This window comes from Mirounga leonina, unplaced genomic scaffold (assembly GCF_011800145.1).
Source record: "Mirounga leonina isolate KUSES-001 unplaced genomic scaffold, KU_Mleo_1.0 Mir_173, whole genome shotgun sequence".
Taxonomy (NCBI): Eukaryota; Metazoa; Chordata; class Mammalia; order Carnivora; family Phocidae; genus Mirounga; species Mirounga leonina.
The window spans coordinates 52,704,815-52,724,210 of record NW_023270447.1 but is presented as its reverse complement, the minus strand read 5'-3'; the positions used below and the strand labels follow the sequence as shown (position 1 = coordinate 52,724,210).

General features: G+C 34.4%; 1 protein-coding gene across 10 annotated transcripts in view; it reads right to left on the bottom strand.

Annotated features, from left to right (window-relative positions):
* The window catches only part of TUT4 (terminal uridylyl transferase 4), a 125,683-nt gene that overhangs the window by 50,925 nt on the left and 55,362 nt on the right, over positions 1 to 19,396 (bottom strand). For all 10 annotated transcript variants that reach the window (XR_004681673.1, XM_035018548.1, XM_035018543.1 and 7 more), the window contains exons 5-9: positions 13,134 to 13,311; positions 11,104 to 11,192; positions 9,962 to 10,013; positions 7,066 to 7,135; positions 5,350 to 5,476 (exon numbers count right to left, since the gene is read on the bottom strand). Coding sequence is in view for 9 of the 10 variants with exons in the window: in XM_035018548.1 (XP_034874439.1) it covers positions 5,350 to 5,476; positions 7,066 to 7,135; positions 9,962 to 10,013; positions 11,104 to 11,192; positions 13,134 to 13,311 (516 nt within the window). In the remaining variant the exon portion in view is untranslated. The remainder of the gene's footprint in view (positions 1 to 5,349; positions 5,477 to 7,065; positions 7,136 to 9,961; positions 10,014 to 11,103; positions 11,193 to 13,133; positions 13,312 to 19,396) is intronic.

Sequence of the window (19,396 nt, the reverse complement as noted above, 5' to 3'; positions counted from 1 at the left end):
TATAGATATACAATCATATCTTCAAAGAAATTTTATTATTTCTTCAATATTTACATTATTTCATTTTCTTATTGCATGTTTAAATCTCCCAAAACAATGTACGACATTACTGGTGAACACCTCTGTAATACTCCTAATTCTAAACATATTGCTTGAGTAATTCACTGTTTAGAATGATGTTTGTTATTTTTTTTTAGTAAAAAGTCTTCATCAATTTCCTTTACTAGTTTAAGAGGGTTTTTTAAATGAAAAACATGCCTTTTTCAGCATCCATGTTTTTTCTGCTTCAAATTGTTAATATAATAAATTATGTTAACAGATTTCATGAAATTAAACCATTCTTATACTCCTGAAATAAATCCTGTATAGTCATGGCATATAACCTTTTGATACACTAATATATTCCACTTGTTTATATTTCATTTAGACTTTTGCATTTACGTAAGTAAGACTGGTCTTATACTTGGATTTTTTTTAATTTTTGTTTTTATTTTTTATTTAAATAATAAAGATAATAATCACTAAAGTTTAATGCCTTGGCAAATTTAAGAATACAGGGGCTCCTGGTTGGCTCAGTCAATAGAACATGACTCTTGTACTTGGGGTCATGAGTTCAAGCCCCACGTTGGGCATACACCTTACTTGAAAAAAAAAAAAAAAAAGAATACAATTTAAAATGAAAGGATAAAAAACACTTATAAAAAGAGCTTCAATTTTTCCACTAGAATAAATTCCCTTTTATCCCTGGAGTCCTAGGACAGGAGGTATGCTGCCTAATGACTAAGTCAAGTTAATTAGAAACTTTTCGGTAACTGTAAGGAACTGTTCATGTATGCTGTTAACATTACTAGACATCTCACAGAGTAATAACATTTAGGGAGTTTACAAGAGAGCTCTTCAAACACAGGGAGGGATCTTATAGCCACGCTGTGGAAACAACCTAAATGTCTATCAACAGATAAAAAAAAAGTCGGTATACACATACAATGGAATCTTATTCAGCCTTAAAAAAGAGAATTCTCCCGTTTGCAATAACATGGATGGACCTAGGGGACATTTTGCTAAGTGAAAGAAAAAAGACACAGTAAGACAAATGCTAATCTCCGTTATGTAGAATCTAAAATAGTCAAACTCATAGGAGCAGAGGTTAAAATGGTGGTTACCAGAAGCTGGGAGAGAGAAATGAAGAGATTTTGGTCAAGGGATACAAAATTTCAGTTATATAAAATGAGTAAGTTCTGGTGATCTAATGTATATAGCATGGTGACTATAGGTAACACTACTATACTATATACCTAAAATTTGCTAAGAAGGTACATCCCAAGTGTTCTCACCACACACACAATAAAGGTAACTACGTGAGGTAACAGGTTGGTAATCACTTCACAATTAATACATATATCAAATTATCAAGTTGTACATTGTATTTTTTTTTTTTTTTAAGATTTTATTTGTCAGAGGGCGACTGGGTGGCTCAGTCGTTAAGCGTCTGCCTTTGGCTCAGGTCATGATCCCAGGGTCCTGGGATTGAATCCTGCATCGGGCTCCCTGCTCAGTGGGGAGCCTGCTTCTCCCACTCCCACTCCCCCTGCCTGTGTTCCCTCTCTCACTGTGTCTCTCTCTGTCAAGTAAATAAATAAAATCTTTAAAAAAAAAAAAAAAGATTTTATTTGTCAGAGAAAGAGCACAAGCAGGGCGAGTGGCAGGCAGAGAGAGAAGCAGGCTCCCCACTGAGCAAGGAGCCCTATGCAGGACTCGATCCCAAGACCCTGGGGATCATGAATGAGCCAAAGGCAGATGCTTAACCAACTGAGCCACCCAGGCATCCCAAGTTGTATTTATACATAGAATAAAAAATAAAAATTTAAAAACCCAGGGAGCTCTTTTTTACTTGTAGATTATTTTTTTTATTACCTGTCAGTTGGTCCTCAGTACCTTTTTAATTTAAGTATAATTGACATACAATGTTACATTAGTTTCAGGTATACAACATAATGATTCAACAACTCTGTATGTCATGCTATGCTCACAAGTATATCTACCATCTGTTACCACCAATACTATTTTTTAAGATTTTATTTATTTATTTGAGAGAGAGAGAATGAGATAGAGAGAGCATGAGAGGGGGGAGGGTCAGAGGGAGAAGCAGACTCCCTGCTGAGCAGGGAGCCCGATGTGGGACTCAATCCCAGGACTCCAAGATCATAACCTGAGTTGAAGGCAGTCGCTTAACCAACTGAGCCACCCAGGCGCCCCACCAATGCTATCATAATACCACTGACTATATTCCTTATGCTATACCTTTCAGTCATGAAACTTATTCATTCCATACCAGAAACCTGTATCTCCCATTCCTCTTCACCCATTTTCTGCCCATCATCCTACCCTCCTCTCCTCTGGCAACCACCAGTTTGTTCTCTGCTATTTTGTTTTTTAGATTCCACGTAAGTGAAATCATATTGTGTTTGTCTTTCTCTAACTTATTTCACTTAGCATAATACCCTCTATGTCCACCCATGTTGTTGCAAATAGCAAGATTTATATATACACACACACACAAACACACACACACACCTTCTTTATACATGCATTTATCAATAGACACTTGGGTCACTTGCATATCTTGGCTATTATAAATAATGTTGCATAAACATAGGGATGCATACATCTTTTCAAATTAGTGTTTTCTTTTTCTCTGGGTAAATACCCAGTAGTGGAATCACTGAATCGAATGTTATTTCTAATGTTAATTTTCTGAGGAACCTCCATACAATTTTCCACAGTGGCTGCACCAACTTACATTCCTACTAATAAGAGGGTCCCTTTTACTCCACATCCTCGCCAACACCTGTTATTTCTTATCTTTTTGGTAATAGCCATTCTGACTCGGTGTAAGGTGCTATCTCATTGTGGTTATTTTTTTAATTTTTTTTAATATTTTATTTATTTATTTGAGAGAGAGAGAGAGAGAGACAGCAAGAGAGGGAACACAAGCAGGGGGAATGGGAGAGGAAGAAGCAGGCTTCCCGCTGAGCAGGGAGCCTGATGCGGGGCTCAATCCCAGGACGCTGAGATCATGACCTGAGCTGAAGGCAGACGCTTAACCATCTGAGCCACCCAGGCACCCTGAGCACTCTTTTCTAAGAGCCACTTTAGGAAAGAAAGTTTATAGACCACATTTTTTTTTCCCAAGTGAAAATAACTTATTTGGGGGCACCTGGGTAGCTCAATGGGCTGAGCCACATTGGGCTCCCAGCTCAGCGGGGGGCCTGCTTCTCCCTCTGACCCTCTCCCCTCTCATGCTGTTTCTCACTCTTTAAAAAAAAAAAAGAACTTATTTGAATATCATTTACATTCTTCTAACACAGTCTACTTACTTGAATTAAAAAATATGAGAAAACTGACACTATTTTATGATTACTAGAAAATTAGGGCATAATTAAGAAATACCATCCAAGGGGCAACTGTTTATTCTTTCATCCATTATGAAACCAATAACCTTCCCAGAGTTGATACACTGAGTTTCCTGAATGACAGCTGTATTTCATATACCAGTCTCATCTCACACTCTGAGAAACTTTGAGTTTTTGCACCAGTTCTTTTTTTTTTTTAAAGATTTTATTTATTTATTTGAGAGAGAGAGTGAGAGAGAGAGAGAGCACAAGAGGGAGGAGCGGGAGAGGGAGTAGCAGACTCCCTGCTGAGCAGGGAGCCCGATGCGGGACTCAATCCCGGGACTCCAGGATCACGACCTGAGCCGAAGGCAGGCGCTTAACCGACTGAGCCACCCAGGCGCCCTGCACCAGTTCTTATTCCTGTTGACTTACTGTTGTTTAAATAGTCTCAGTTGCCAATTAAAAAAAGTGTCTAGCATTTTAGAGTTCAAAGTACATTCTCATGCAGTATCTCATATCACCTTTGACATAATCTCTCCAGATGGAAAAACTAAGGCTCAAGTGAAATGTCTTGCTCAAAAATCACATAAATACTTATAAAAACTAGAGTTGGAATTGGTTTATTCCATCTCACAGCACTAAATTTCTATAGTATGCTAGGCACAAGGGATAATGAAATAAACAAGGAGAGGTACTCACTCTCCCTCAGTCTGGTTCAGTGCTCCCAGTCACTTCCAAGGGTTAAAAATCCCCTTTCTGAAGAAACTGGGCCATGCATGTATTCAATAAATACTTATTAAATGCATACTAAGTGCTGGCATAGTTAAATAAGCAGCACTGGGACCATCGGTGAATAAATAAAACAGAGTTTTCCTCACTAAGTTCACAATTTTCATGGAAGAAAATTAAGAAAAATAAATATATGTATGTCAAATGCTATGAAAAAAATAAAGCAGGGTAAAAGCAGGGAGAATGATGAAGGCAATGTTATTTTATATAAGGTGATTAAGGGAACTCTGACAAGGTGAAATTTGAGCACAAACTTGAAGGAAGTAAAAAAGTGACCATGCTGGAAATGTGGGATAAGAACATTCTAGATGAAGGGAACAGCAAATGCAAAGGCCTTGAGTTGAAACAGCACCAACCTTAGGATTTCTGACTGTTATTTACTTTTCAAGCTGTTCCTTACTCAACCAACCAGGTTGGGTCTGCCCCAAACCCTGAGTTCAATCCTCTTATCAGAGTCCAAACAAAAAATTCCAAAAAGAATTCTCTAGCAGTTTTTGCTCTCATTTATCATTCCACCACTATCCCCTTAATCCATCTTCTTTGTACAAGACTGAAAATTTGCTCATCACTAATATAACAAGACATGAATACTACACTAATTAAGAACATACACAGAAAAGCTATACTCTCTCTAGTCATTTGGACTGATAACGGTAATTACTTTATTACTCCTCCTTACCTCCATACCAAAGAAATGACTATAAAGGGAACCATAGCCTTTAATAATTAATTCTAATTTAGGAAACAACTGATTCTCAGCAGTTACCCAGTCAGAAAGTGCTGTAGGTTATCAATAATTTAAAGGAAAGAGAATAATGTTTTAAGGCAGAGATGGGAAAAAAAGATGCTAACAAAAAAACCTTGTAAACCTATGCATTAACTTATATCTTATAATTTTAACTCACATTAAGAGTGAAAACTTGAGCCTCATTTACTATGTGAAAGAGAACATTTCTGTACTACATAAAAGGAGAATAACAAATCAATTACTCTATGTCTGTGAGACTGTTTTATTTTCACGTCCATAATCAGAACCTGCCACATCACTTTCCATCTAGCACGGATAACCACTTTATCCCCAATATTAAGATTTATGTTACATGTTAGTGCAGGAAAAAGCCTGAGTTACTTCAAGACAGATACTTTTTTCTTCTGCTTCACTTACCTTAGCCCAGTAGCGAAAGGCTAACACCAAGGGAGTAAAGACAGGTTCCAACTTGCCAAGAGCAGCAAGTAAATCAGTAGTGAGGCATGCCATATCATTTCCTGCACTCACTCTACAAAGCAAACCACTGTGAATGAGGAAGAAACAAATTTCACTGTATTAATACCTTAATAATACCTTAAAAACCAGAATATTCCAAATCCTATGGCTATACTTTCTAGTCACCATAATTTTTTTTGTTTTTATTATTATGTTCAATTAGCCAGCATTATAGTACATCATTAGTTTTTTATGTAGTGTTCAATGATGCATTAGTTGAGTACAGCACGCAGTGCTCATCACCACACGTGCCCTGCTTAATACCCATCACCTGGTTACCCCATCCCCCACCGTCTCCCTTCTGTAACCCTCAGTTTGGTTCTTGCAGTCCAGAGTCTCTCATGGTTTTCTTAGTCACCATATTTTAATACCTAGGAAGTCATAATAAAAATAAGAATTTCAATAAACTGAGAGCTAGCTGAAAACTAAAAATCATTTCCATCACTAAAGTTCCATATAAAGATGTTTTAAATATTCATTTGTACGTCACAAATTTCAACCTTATTTAGTATTTAAATTCATCAGAAATTACAAAATTAGTTTTACATCAAAGACATTGATTTTATCAATGTCAAGTGGTACAACATATCTTCCCAGTTTATTCTTTTTGCTTTGCACAGGATAAAAAGAAAAAAATGAAATGCTGAACTGACTAGCTATACTTCTTGACCCTAATTTTTCCTATCCAACTTTTCATGATTTTATTGCTACTTTCAGATTAGAAAGGATGTATGTATTAACCCGTAGGTAATGCTTATGTGTAAATGAAAATAGGAGCTACCTTAAAGGGGTGACAGAATTATAGCAGAGATATTTTGGTGGCAGGGAGAAGAATGTATCTGAGGTTCCACAAACAGGCAATTTGACACAATGTGGTTACAAAACAAAAAAACAAAAAACACTAGAAGTTAGAAGTCAGAATACTTCCATTCCCATTTTACTCTAAATGATGTGAATTTGGTCAAATCATTTAATTTCTCCAGGTCTCAATTTTCTAATTAGAAAACAACAAAGTTGAATTAGATCTCCATAGATCCTTATAACTTTGAATAAGAAAATACAGTACTCTTAAAATTTAAGATATATAGGTTACTTTTCAATAAAAGAACCTTTAATTATTTCTGTATTGCTTCCATGTCTCCCACATTGATCTCAAATAGGATTATTTCAGTTTCCTTTTTCACAGGCACATTGCTGAGTCCTATAGACATCTGACTAGAAAGGCAAGATTAGTCTTCAGTGACTCTTTTTCAGTGAACTAAAAACTAGATTCTAAAAAACTGTGAGCTCCTTGAGAAGAATGGCTATTTCTTATTTATGTTTGTATCCCTACAGCAAAGTAGTACCTAACATACAGTAAATGTTCAATACTGTTGGGTGAATGAACTTGAGGAAAAAAATGAAAAGTTTTGCCTTACTGTGTTTTGTTTTTAACTGGTAATTCTATTTCTTGTTCACATACTTTTAGTAAGCTTTTATTTTTAATAACTAGAAATTAGCTTAGTTATATTAATCCAAAGAGAAATCTAAAACAAAATTTTCTGTCTTGGAAACGTTCACTGCATACTTGGTTATTGTTGTTATTTCAAAAAATATTTTCTATTCATTGTTACCAACCTTTTCCGATCTTTGCACACCACAACAGGAACTTTGGCGTGAAAATCAGATTCCACATCTATATATAATACTAATAAAGAAAAAAATAAATAAACCAAGTAAGATAATATCAACATCTCTCAAATATTTACTCTAGGATAAAGATTAAGCAATAGTATCCTTCTAAAAATCACTCGCATTGCTTCTGTGATAACACACACTTCTCATTATGAGCATCAACCCAACAGAATCTCTTACCTCTCTTGGTATCATTTGCTGTATATCACAAACCACAGGCATAGTCCAAAATATTGTCCAAAAATTATAATCACCTTAAGAAAGGACTTAACATCTCTAAAAGTTTGAATATTTCCTAATAAGTATATAATCTAGTCAGTTATTAAACCTTCAAAAAAATATGGCAAACAACAAACACCACTTACTTCTATTTCCGAAGAAGTCATGAAATGAGAACCTACAATTCTCTGACAATTTAATTCTTTTAAATCATCCATGCAAGTAAAAGGCTAACTCTGCTGGCCCCATTTCCTATTAATATATGAAGAGTCTGCCAAATCAAAGCTCTTAAGGAAGAAGATTTGGTAAAGCACACTTCCACTCTGAAGTCTTTCTCTGCATCTCCCAGGTAGGCCCCATGTCATAAATGTTTAGTCTAATGAAATGTTTTAATACTATTTCATTTGAGGTTTAAAGAATATCTCTTAGTAGTACTTGTTGGAATTATTAATTTATTAAAAAATCATGTGCTGGAAATCTATATGCCAGGAATTGCATTATGTGTGGTAGATATGACAATGAATAAGACACAAAGAGCTCAATTATGGGTTTGGAATAAAAATATAGAAACAAATCAATCCTGTAGATGACAAGATAGAAGTCTTGAGTACAATGAAGGCATAGAGGTGGCTGAATAGTATTCCATTGTGTGTGTGTGTGTATATATGTACACACACACACACATATATATATACAACTTCTTTATCCATTCATCTGTCGATGGACATCTTAAGGAGAGCACATGATGTAATGAGCACTGGGTATGATATGAGACTGATGAATCACTGAACTCTACCTCTGAAACTAAAAATACACCGTATGTTAATTAATTGAATTTAAATTAAAAAATAAACTAAAAAAAATTTTTTTAAAAGGTGCTAATAATTTTTTAATCAAAATGTATTTTGTAGGGTGCCTGGGTGGCTCAGTTGGTTAAGCGACTGCCTTTGGCTCAGGTCATGATCCTGGAGTCCCTGGATGGAGTCCCTGGATGGAGTCCCGCATCGGGCTCCCTGCTCGGCAGGGAGTCTGCTTCTCCCTCTGACCCTACCCCCTCTCATGTGCTTGCTCTCTCTCATTCTCTCTCTCTCAAATAAATAAATAAAATCTTTAAAAAAAAAAAAAGTATTTTGTAAGCCTATGTTATGTGACTTAAGATGATCTAGTCATGTATTTAAAATACATTTGCAGGATGCCTGGGTGGGTCAGTCAGTTAAACATCTGCCTTGGGCTCAGGTCATGATCCCAGAGTCCTGGGATCCAGTCCCGCATCCAGCTCCTTGCTCAGCAGGGAGCCTGTTTCTCCCTCTGCCTGCCACTCCCCGTTTGTGCTCTCTCTCAATCTCTCTTTCTGACAAATAAATAAAATCTTTAAAAAATAAATACGTTTGCTAGGTTGATACTGTCCACTGATTCTAAAGAAGTAAAAGCTCTATGTCCATCTCTTATCTGTAATATGCTTTAGAGTTTTTTGCAATAAGAAACAAATATTAAGAAAAAAATGATACTAAAATCCCTTTACAAGATTAACTGGACCAAATTATTCCCTTAAAAACTAAGGAAAATGGCCAACAAGAAGCTGACAAATAATCAAAAACTGACATGGAAGAGAGAGAGAAAGGAAGTTTAGAACTGACTATGAAGTCAATGAAAGGGTAAGGCTAAGGTCAGTAAGCTATCTCTTCTAAGCCAAACTGCAAATATTTTTGCCAGGTACTTATGATTCAAAAAATTTAAGATGACAATAATAATAACAATCACACAGCAAGACTTTAATAAGAAGTTACTATAAACTAAGCACTTCTAAGCTGTGGCTTAGCCCATTTCATTCTCACAACAATCTTCTCATCAAAAGATAATAAAAAATATATATACATATATAGCCATTTTACAGATGAGAATACTGAAACATTAACACTTAAATAATTTGTCAAAGGATATAACCAATAAGTGGCAGAACTAAAATTTGAGCCCAGAAAATCTGGCTCCAGATCCTGAGCTCTTAAGCATTTACTTTTAACAAGAAAAGCAGTAAATAAAAAAACAAGAAAATGATATTCCATATTGTACTACATGACCTAGGGCCTGGTTTAACACAGCTGGAATTTTAAAAAATTTTATTTTAAGATGTATTTTTACCTATATGAATGTCCATTTTACACCCGAAGCAATCCAGACAAGGCAGATATGAAAAACATTTAATAGGTATGATTTGGTTGATGTAATATAAATGATTAGTTTAATATTAAGTGGAAAAAAAATAATGCATGCACACATTTTTCCCCACATCTCTCCCTAAATCATCCTTCATCAAACAACCTCCTAATGATTATAGGTTTTCTGCCTTTTACACAAGGAATGCCCATAATATTCAAAGCTAACATTTTTAAAATTACCCAAAAGGCAGTACTTTTTTACATATCAACTTTAAATATACTTTTGATCTAATGACATATAAATTTTGTAGCACACCTATTCAACAAATACATAAGTATATGTATTATAATGACCCAAATATGCTATGAGCGTTACTTTACCTTGGTTAGCCATATATAAACAACACATTGCATGTACCCTTAAAGAATTTTCTTTAGAAAGACAAATTAAAAAAGAAACTCACCACTTTTTTTTAAAATCCCAAGCACTTGTATCAGTAGATCTGGATGATTCATCTAAAAGATTTCAAATTAAATCAATATACTACTTTCATAGTTCAAGTTGCGTATTTTAGAGAGAATTCAATTTCATTAAATATTTAAATAAAATCATGCTCTGTATCTTAAAATAATGAAAAAAATAGTTTTACTTTTAACAAATCTTGTTCATAGAAGTAGAATCTAATAAATAATGTAGTGCTATTATTCCAGTAATATTCCTAGAATTAATAAATTCTCAGTATGAGAAAAGATTCTGGAATTTCACAGCAAAACAAATGGGAAAAAAATCAGTTTACCAAAAAACTGTTAAAGAGAAGTTGTTGAGATAGGAAATTTAAGAGGTACTGATACTGGCAGTATGGTCAAAAAGCTTAGATTAAATACTACTTTAACAAGCTTGTCAAAGCTTAGTTTAATATGTACTTCACTATTTTAAAGTATTTAATAATCATATGCTAATTGTAAGTAAATGATTATATCAAATGAGAAATAAAACATCAAACTTTCACCTAAATTGAACCGCTTTGAGCATTAAAATTATTTTAAAAAATCAATAATACATGTAAATCGATCATTTTAAATGTTTCATAGGTCAATAAATAAGTAATGTTAGCAATGTTAGTTACTACTTATTTAAAAAGTACCCACAATGTACCAGACACACTACCCAAAAATGCCTGGTATACAGCATCTCATGTAATATAAAGTTATTATCCCTGTTTTGGAAATTAAAAAACTGAGTCTCAGAAAGGTCAAGTAACTTCCTCGTTGCAGCCAAGATTTGAACACAGATGTATGATTTCAAAGCTCTTTTCACTTTCTATACTGCCTACTACAAGCAGTAACTATTCAACATAATCAAATATGTATAAGCATTTTCCTTTGTTTTTTACTGCATTCCTCTGCTTTCTTCTTCCTCTCCCTTATTTCTTTATTCCACCTATGTCTAACACCTAATAGTTTCCAAAAGCAACCTTTAATTACGATAGTAACACTCTACAAACCAGAGTTTTATAGTCCCCTACATCTTCTCTAAAAAGATAATTAAAAAAATACCAAGTACTAGTTAAGAATCACATAGAAAAAGGTTTTTCTAATTACTTACCCTGGGAGGAAATTTTATATCTATATTAACATCACTATTTTTCAGAGCAAACTTAGTCAGAGATGAGCCATACAACCTAAGTGAACACTCTGGAAATAAAGGAAAAAATATCAAAGCATGAAACAGAGTGCAAATAGGGGAAAATTAAAAAAACAATGGTAGAAAAATGCATATATTTTAATTGTGTCTTCCAATTCTAATTATAACATTTATAGAAGAATGACATCCTTTCTAACCTATCTAACAAAATAATAAAAATGTTTCTCAATTATGGGGTTCAGGGACAAAGGAAGAAATTACTTATAAAAGTCCAGTGTTTAAACAAAATTTTAGAATAGTTCATTTAGGAATGACTAGAAGTATGTTTAACATTTAATCTGTAACAGTAAAGAATGTACTAACCTAGGTACAGCTATTGTCATAAACTACATTTATTTATTTTTAGATATTTATATTTATGTAAGAGAGAGCACTAAAATGGTGAATGGATCACAGACATTCAATGCCAATGCTCTTTAAAAATACAAAGAGAAGCCTAGTCACCTGAACAAAGAAACAAAATCCTGTGGCTTTGAAGGGTTCACAAAACAAAATATATAGGAATAGTAAGATACAACCTACATCTTTTTCAGACTATTAAATATGTTATTTCAAAAATCATAATAAGGCGGGGCGCCTGGGTGGCTCAGTCGTTAAGCGTCTGCCTTCGGCTCAGGTCATGATCCCAGGGTCCTGGGATCGAGCCCCGCATCGGGCTCCCTGCTCAGCAGGAAGCCTGCTTCTCCTCTCCCACTCCCCCTGCTTGTGTTCCCTCTCTCGCTGTGTCTCTCTCTGTCAAATAAATAAATAAAATCTTAAAAAAAAAAAAAATCATAATAAGGCAAATTTTAAAAGGATCTCACCAGAGGGCAAGTTGAAAAATAACATGATTGGAACTACTCAGGCAGGCCAGGTGCAGTTTCTTAGAAAATGTGAGCTCATACTCATTCATATATATATAAGTCTACTTTCCAAGCTCACAAAATGTCTGAAAGTCACTGAAGTCATTAAGATCATAAAAATTTCATTTCTATTCTTAAAATAGTAAATTATTTCTTTTTTTTAAAGCATCTTTTTTTTTTAAGTTATTTAAGTAATCTCTACACCCCATGTGCGGCTCTAATCCACAACCTGAAGATCCAAGAGTCACACGTTCTTCCAACTGAGCCAGCCAGGTGCCCAATAGTAAATTATTTCTGTATACAATTTATATTAGTACTCAATGTTTTTTCATAGAAAACCGCATTATTACAGAAGTAATAAAGAGAAATCAAATTGTTTTCCATTTTTAAATTTCAATTTTACATTCTTATAAATCTCACAATGGCTCTATATAAAACTATAATTTGTCAACTGTTCAATACCCTTTGGTGGTGAGAAATAAGTCTTATTTAATAGACATAAATTAAATACTGATGCAAAAAAAATAGCAGGAGCTAAACAAATATAATCTTTATATAAATGTCTACAATAAACCTGGCACAACTCGTGCTTACACCAAAAACATAAGCTTTCTGTAAAGAAAGAGCAGAATCAAAAAGAAATAAAAGTGCAGATTTTACTTCTAATGACCTCACTTAAACAAATTAATTTTTCCCCAACATCAGGCCAACAGGAATCTTATTAAGTGACTGGCTGGAATGTATATACTGAAAATAATATAACTAAAATGTCCACTCAGAAGTCAAAGATACTATAATTTTAATAATATTAATAATATAATTTAATATAATATTAAATATATGACCTTTAAGAAATTTTCCTGTATCTGACATTTTAAAAATTTTATTACAAAAATTGTGCTATGTCATAACTCATTTTCCTTTCCTGAAATATTTCCCCCAAAAAATCACTTTTAAAATAATTAAATTCATCTGCTTTTAAGATAGAGAAACAGAAATGAAAACATTAAGAAATTTACACTAAGTTCAACAGGAAGCAAGGGGAAGAGTTGTACTATTTTAAATATTAAACATAAAGTATATTTTTACCTGGTAAAAATGTTGTTATCACCTTTGACATTTCCTCCACAATTTCCTGACGGACTCTGAGGTCATCATCTGTTATTCCATGTTCTTTTGCTAATTCAATAACTGCAACACTTAAAGCAGCCAGGTGGGCAGGGGTAGGAGGTGGCAGAGAACGAAGCTCACTTTCTTCCTGTTTTTCCTATTAGTGTAACATTTAACAACAACGTAAAAATTTTTTTCTATTTTAATGTCCTTACATTTAGGATAGAAAGACTATACAAATGTATTAACTCAACAAATATTCACCTTCTATGTGCCTGATTCAAGACACCTAGGATATGGAAGTGAACAAGACAAAAATCCCTTCCTTTGTAAGTATTGGAAGATGGAGGGGTCCTTTGGGGCAGGTTCCTATTAAACATTAAGAAAATAAAATTTGGGGCACCTGGGTGGCTCAGATGGTTAAGCGTCTGCCTTCGGCTCAGGTCATGATCCCAGGGTCCTGGGATCGAGTCCCGCATCAGGCTCCCTGCTCCTTGGGAGTCTGCTTCTCCCTCTCTCTCTCTGTCTATCATGAATAAATAAATAAAATCTAAAAGAAAAGAAAAGAAAATTTGTTCTACTTTACTGTCTGCATAAATTCTGAAATGCTACATCAAAGCCAAAATATTTTAAGTACAGCACTTAGCTGATAATTTTGTGGATAATTTTGTTATAGCAAAGAGATTGTTTTAGATGTAGCAGAAAGTCTTAAATCCTCTCTGATCTGTGTTTTAAATGGTCACAGGAAAACATCCTAGATCACCATCATCACATTTGTTATACTGCCTACCATTTACAATTGATTTCTGTCATTTTATCCAATGCTAAGCCAAATGTGCTTAAATATTAAGCATATATTTAGCATATATAGAATCAAAACCCTTGATTCTACTAAAAGTTTGAAACCCAATTTAAACCCAAATCTAAAGAGGGACGAACTATATTATATATACACAATGATTTTTTTTTTAAGATTTTATTTATTTGACAGAGAGAGACAAAGCAAGAGAGGGAACACAAGCAGGGGGAGTGGGAGAGGGAGAAGTAGGCTTCCCCGTGGAGCAGGGAGCCCGATGCGGGGCTCGATCCCAGAACCCTGGGATCATGACCTGAGCCGAAGGCAAACGCTTAACGGCTGAGCCACCCAGGCGCCCCACACAATGATTTTTAAAGATTAATTTTTTTATTCTGATTTTTAAAAAAAATACATGCTAATTGCAAAAGCTACATAAAACACAGAAAATACAAAGAAAATCATCCATGATCTAACATCATACTATTTCCTTTCCTTTTTTTTTTTTTTTTAAGATTTTATTTATTCATTTGAGAGAGAGTGAGCAAGAGAGGGGTAAGGGCAGAGGGAGAAACAGACTCCCTGGAGCCTGAGGTGGGACTCAGTCCCAGGACCCTGAGATCATAACCTGAGCCAAAATCAAAAGTCAGACACTTAACCAACTGAGCCATTCAGGAGCCCCTTCCTTTATTTTTTTTACCATAACTGAGACCATACCATTTCTTTAATGTTATAATAATGGCATTTTCTATCCCCACATTTCAGTCAAGAGACATTCTCTTATTTTTTGAGACATGTAGCTCCCAACAGATCTAAAAATCAAAAGTAGTTTATTCTCTCTTCTCTACCCCCCACAATATAGTTAAACAAAGACTTTGGTCTATTTCTACTTTTATTCATTGTTACCATATTCAGTCTCAACATAAAGTTTACCTGTATCTTAGGTAACATGGGGGTAAGACAACCTCATTTTTATAAGTTTCTGTGAATATTTCTGCAATCTTAATTATAATCTAAATCTTGAATGTCTAAAGTTTTCAGGTATATTTTTTTAGGATTCATCCAAGGTATTAATAGCTACACACTTAATTAAAAATTAAAAAAATTATATAAGATTAACAAGCAACACAACTATTTTATATATGCAGAACTACCAAAAAATTCTCTGAACTATATTGCTAGATTGTTATGGAAATAAAAAGATAAAAAACAATAAATGAACATAGTCCTCTACCTACATTATTAATAAGCCTATCCTACTTCCTTTAGAATACTGTTCCATCTAACAATCTCACTGATATCCTCCTATCATTGATCATCCTCATACATCCTATCGTAAGTATGACAGAGATAATAGACAACAGATAAATAAATGTATACTATCAGGTCAGGTAAAGCTATGAAGAAAATCAAACAGGGTAAGACTTCAGACTGATGGGCAAGGGTTATTATTTTAGAATACAGTGGACAAAGAAGGCCCCTCTAAACAAGTAATGTTTAGCAGAAACCTAAAAATGAAAGAGAGAGACATTTAAATTTCTGGGGGAAGAGCATTCCAGAGACAGAGAACAGTAAATGCAGAGACTTGGGAGGCAAGAAAGTACCTAATGTTATTTGAAGAGATCAGTGTGGCTAAAGGGTTAACAAAGGGGTGATTGGAAGATGATGAGGTTGAAAAGTTAACTAGAAGCCAAATATCGTATGACCTTATGAAACTTGATAAGGACTTAACATTTTATTCTAAGTTGGGAAGCCAAAGAAGGGCTATGAGCAGAAAGTAACATGATATGACATATTTTAAAAGAGCAATCCTGGCTGATAAATGAAGAATAATAGACTGTATGGGGGCAGGAAGGAGGGCTAAGGTGGAAGTAGTCCAGGTGAAAGACGGTGGTAGCATAGACTAAAACAGAAAGAGTAGGAGTGCTTGGTTGGCTCAGTCAGTAGAGCATGCAACTCGGACCTCAAGGTCATAAGTTTGAGCCCCACATTGGGCGTAAAGATTACCAAAAAAAAAAAAAAAAAAAAAACCAGAAAGAGCCGAGTGTATGACAAATGACTAAATTTGGAATACACAATGTTTTTGTTTGTTTGTTTGTTAAGATTTTATTTATTTATTTGACAGAGAAAGACACAGCAAGAGAGGGAACACAAGTAGGGGGAGTGGGAGAGGGAGAAGCAGGCTTCCCGCCGATCAGGGAGCCCAATGCGGGGCTCAATCCCAGGATCCTGGGATCATGACCTGAGCCGAAGGCAGACACTTAACAACTGAGCCACCCAGGCGCCCCGGAATACAAAATGTTTTGAAAGTAAATTCTATAGAATTTATTAATAGTTTGAATGTGGGGTGTAAATGAGAGGGATAAATCAAAGGTGCTTGTCCTAGACAACTGAGTAAATAAATGGTGGTGCCTTCTGCTGAGATGAGGTAAGTTCTGGAAAGTTCTGGAAAGAATCAGTTTAGGCTAGGAAAACGTGCCCAAGAAGCAAGAGTCTCCTAATGAGTCTCCTATTTCCAGCCTTTGGTCCTTTTTCCTATTCCCCTTACTTCCACCAGTTAGTCTCCTACTTTAAAACTTTCAATAAATCCTCAACAGAATACCAGCAAACCAAATTCGGCAAAATATTAAATCGATTATACACCATGACAAGTACAATTTATTCCTGGAATGCAAGAATGGTTCAACATACAATAATCAATCAATGTAATCACCTTAACAAAATGAGAGAAAAAAAATGACTTGATTATCTTGATCAATGCATAAAAAGTATTCAACAAAATTTAACACCCTTTTGTGGTAAAAAAACAAAACAAAACAAAAAACAAACAAACAAAAACACTCACCAACTAGGAATAAAAAGAAACTACCTCCAGATAATAAAGACCTATTTGAAAAACCCACAGCTAACATTATACTCAGTGGTTAAAGGCTGAAAGCTTTTTCTCTAAGATCAGTAAAACAAGTCAAGAATGTCCATTTTCACCACTTCTATTCAACATATTAGAAGTGTTAGCCAGAAAAAGAAATAAAAGGCAATTAACCTGGACAGGAAGAAATAAAATTATCTCTATTCACAGATAATAATCTAACATGTAAAAAAACCCTGAAGATGCAAAAAAACTGTTAGAACTAATGAACAAATTCAGTAAAGTAGCAGGATACACATCAACAAACAAAAATCAGTTGCATTTCTATACACTAACAACAAACAATCTAAATAAAATACTTAGAAATTAACTTAATCAAAGAGATGAATGACTTGTACACTGAAAACAGAACACTGCTTAAAGAAATGAAAGAAGACATGAATAAACAGAAAGACATCCCATGTTCATGGATTGGCAGGCTTAATATTGTTAAGATGTCAATACTACTCAAAGGAATCCACAGGTTCAAAGCAATCCCATCAAAATCCCTTTAATTTTTTTGCAGAAATAGGAAAACTGATCCTAAAATTCACATGGAATCTCAAGGAACCCAAAATAACCAAAACAATCTTGAAAAAGAACAGTTAGAAATTCACATTTCCTGGTTTTGAAACTTACTATGCAGAGCCACAGTAATCAAGACAGTATGGTACTAGCATAAAGACAGATGTACAGGCCAACAGAATAAAACACATAACCAAGAAACAGACACTCATATATATGGTCAAATGATTTTTAATAAGGGTGTCAAAACCATTCAATGGCAAATGGACTGTCTTTTCAACAAATGGTGCTAGGAAAACTGGATACCCATATGCAAAATGGACCCTTATCTTACACCATATATAAAAATTAACTCAAAATGGATCAAAGACCTAAATGTAAGAGAAGAATTATAAAACTCTTAGAAGAAAACAGAAGAGAAAATCATTGGCAATGACTTCTTGCGTACGAAACAAAAAAAACCCACAGACAACAAAAGAAAAATCACACAAATTGGAATTTATGAAAATTAAACTTCTGGGTGGCTCAGGTGGTTAAGCATCCAACTCTTGATTTCGGCTCAGATCATGATCTCAGGGTCATGGGATCGAGCCCCACATCAGGCTCCAAGCTCAGCTCAGAGTCTGCTTGAGATTCTCTTTCCCTCTTTCCCTTCCCCTACTCATGCTTGCTCGTGCTGTCTCACTAATAATAAATAAATAAAATCTTAAAAAAAATTAGACTCCCATGCATCAAACAACACTACTAACAGAGTAAAAAGGCAACCCACAGAATAGGAGAAAATATTTGCAAATCGCATATAGGATAAGGGATTAGTATCCAGAACATAAAAAAAACTCCTCTAAAACTGTGAACAAGAAAACCCAATTCAAAAGTGGTCAAAGGACTTGAAAAGACATTTCTCCAAATACAAATGGGCAGTTAAGTACATGAAAAGGTACTCAACCTCACTAATCACTGGGAAAATACAAATCAAAAGGACAATGAGATACCAATTCACATTAAGATAACTATTATCAAAACAAAACAAAAGAAAAATGCAAGAGTTTTATAAATGTGGAGAAACTGAACCCTTGTGCATTGCTAGTGGGAATGTAAAACGATGTAGCCACTGTGGAAAATAGCATGGCAATTCCTCAAAAAATGTAACATATATTTACCATTTGGTCCAGCAATTCCACTTCTGGGTTTATACACAAAAGAAATGAAAGCAGAAAATCGAACAAGTATTTCCTCTACCAATGTTGATACCAACATCATTCACAATACCCAAAAAGTAGAAACAACCTAAATATGAATGGATGGATGGATAAATGGATACACAAAACTTGGTATATACATAAAATGAGCTATTATTCAACATTAAAAGGAAGGGAATTCTGATACATACTATAATATGGTTGAACTCTTGATCTTAGCTCAGGTCTTGATCTCAGGGTCGTGAGTTCAAGCCCCATGTTGGACTCCACACTCAGAGTGGAGCCTAGTTAAAAAAAAAAAGCTTTTTCAGCATCTACTGAAATTATTTTTTGGTTTGTTAATATGATAAATTACAGTGATTGGTTTTCTAAACCAACACTGCCCTCCTGGAATAAAGCCCCACTTGATCATAATGTATTTCTTCCTTAATTTTATTGTTAGATTCAATTTGCTAAAATAATGTATAGAATTTTTGCATTAAAATTCATGAGAAATATAGCCTGAAGTTTTCCTTTATTGTATTGTCTTTTTCTGGTTTTGGTATCAGAGTAATGTGGGACTCATGGACTGAAATTAGGAAGCATTCCTCCTCTTCAGTGTCCTGGAAGATGTGTAGAACTGGTACATATTATCAAGTATCCCAGAGATCAAAAGTAACCTTTTCTTTCTTTTTTTTTTCCAAGTTCTTTTTTTCTTTCCGTCTCATTTTGGATGGTTTCCATTGCTATATGTTCAAGTTCACTAACCTTTTCTTTTGTAAGGTCTGATCTACCATTAGTCCTACTCAGTGTATTTTTCATTTTAGATACTGTAGTT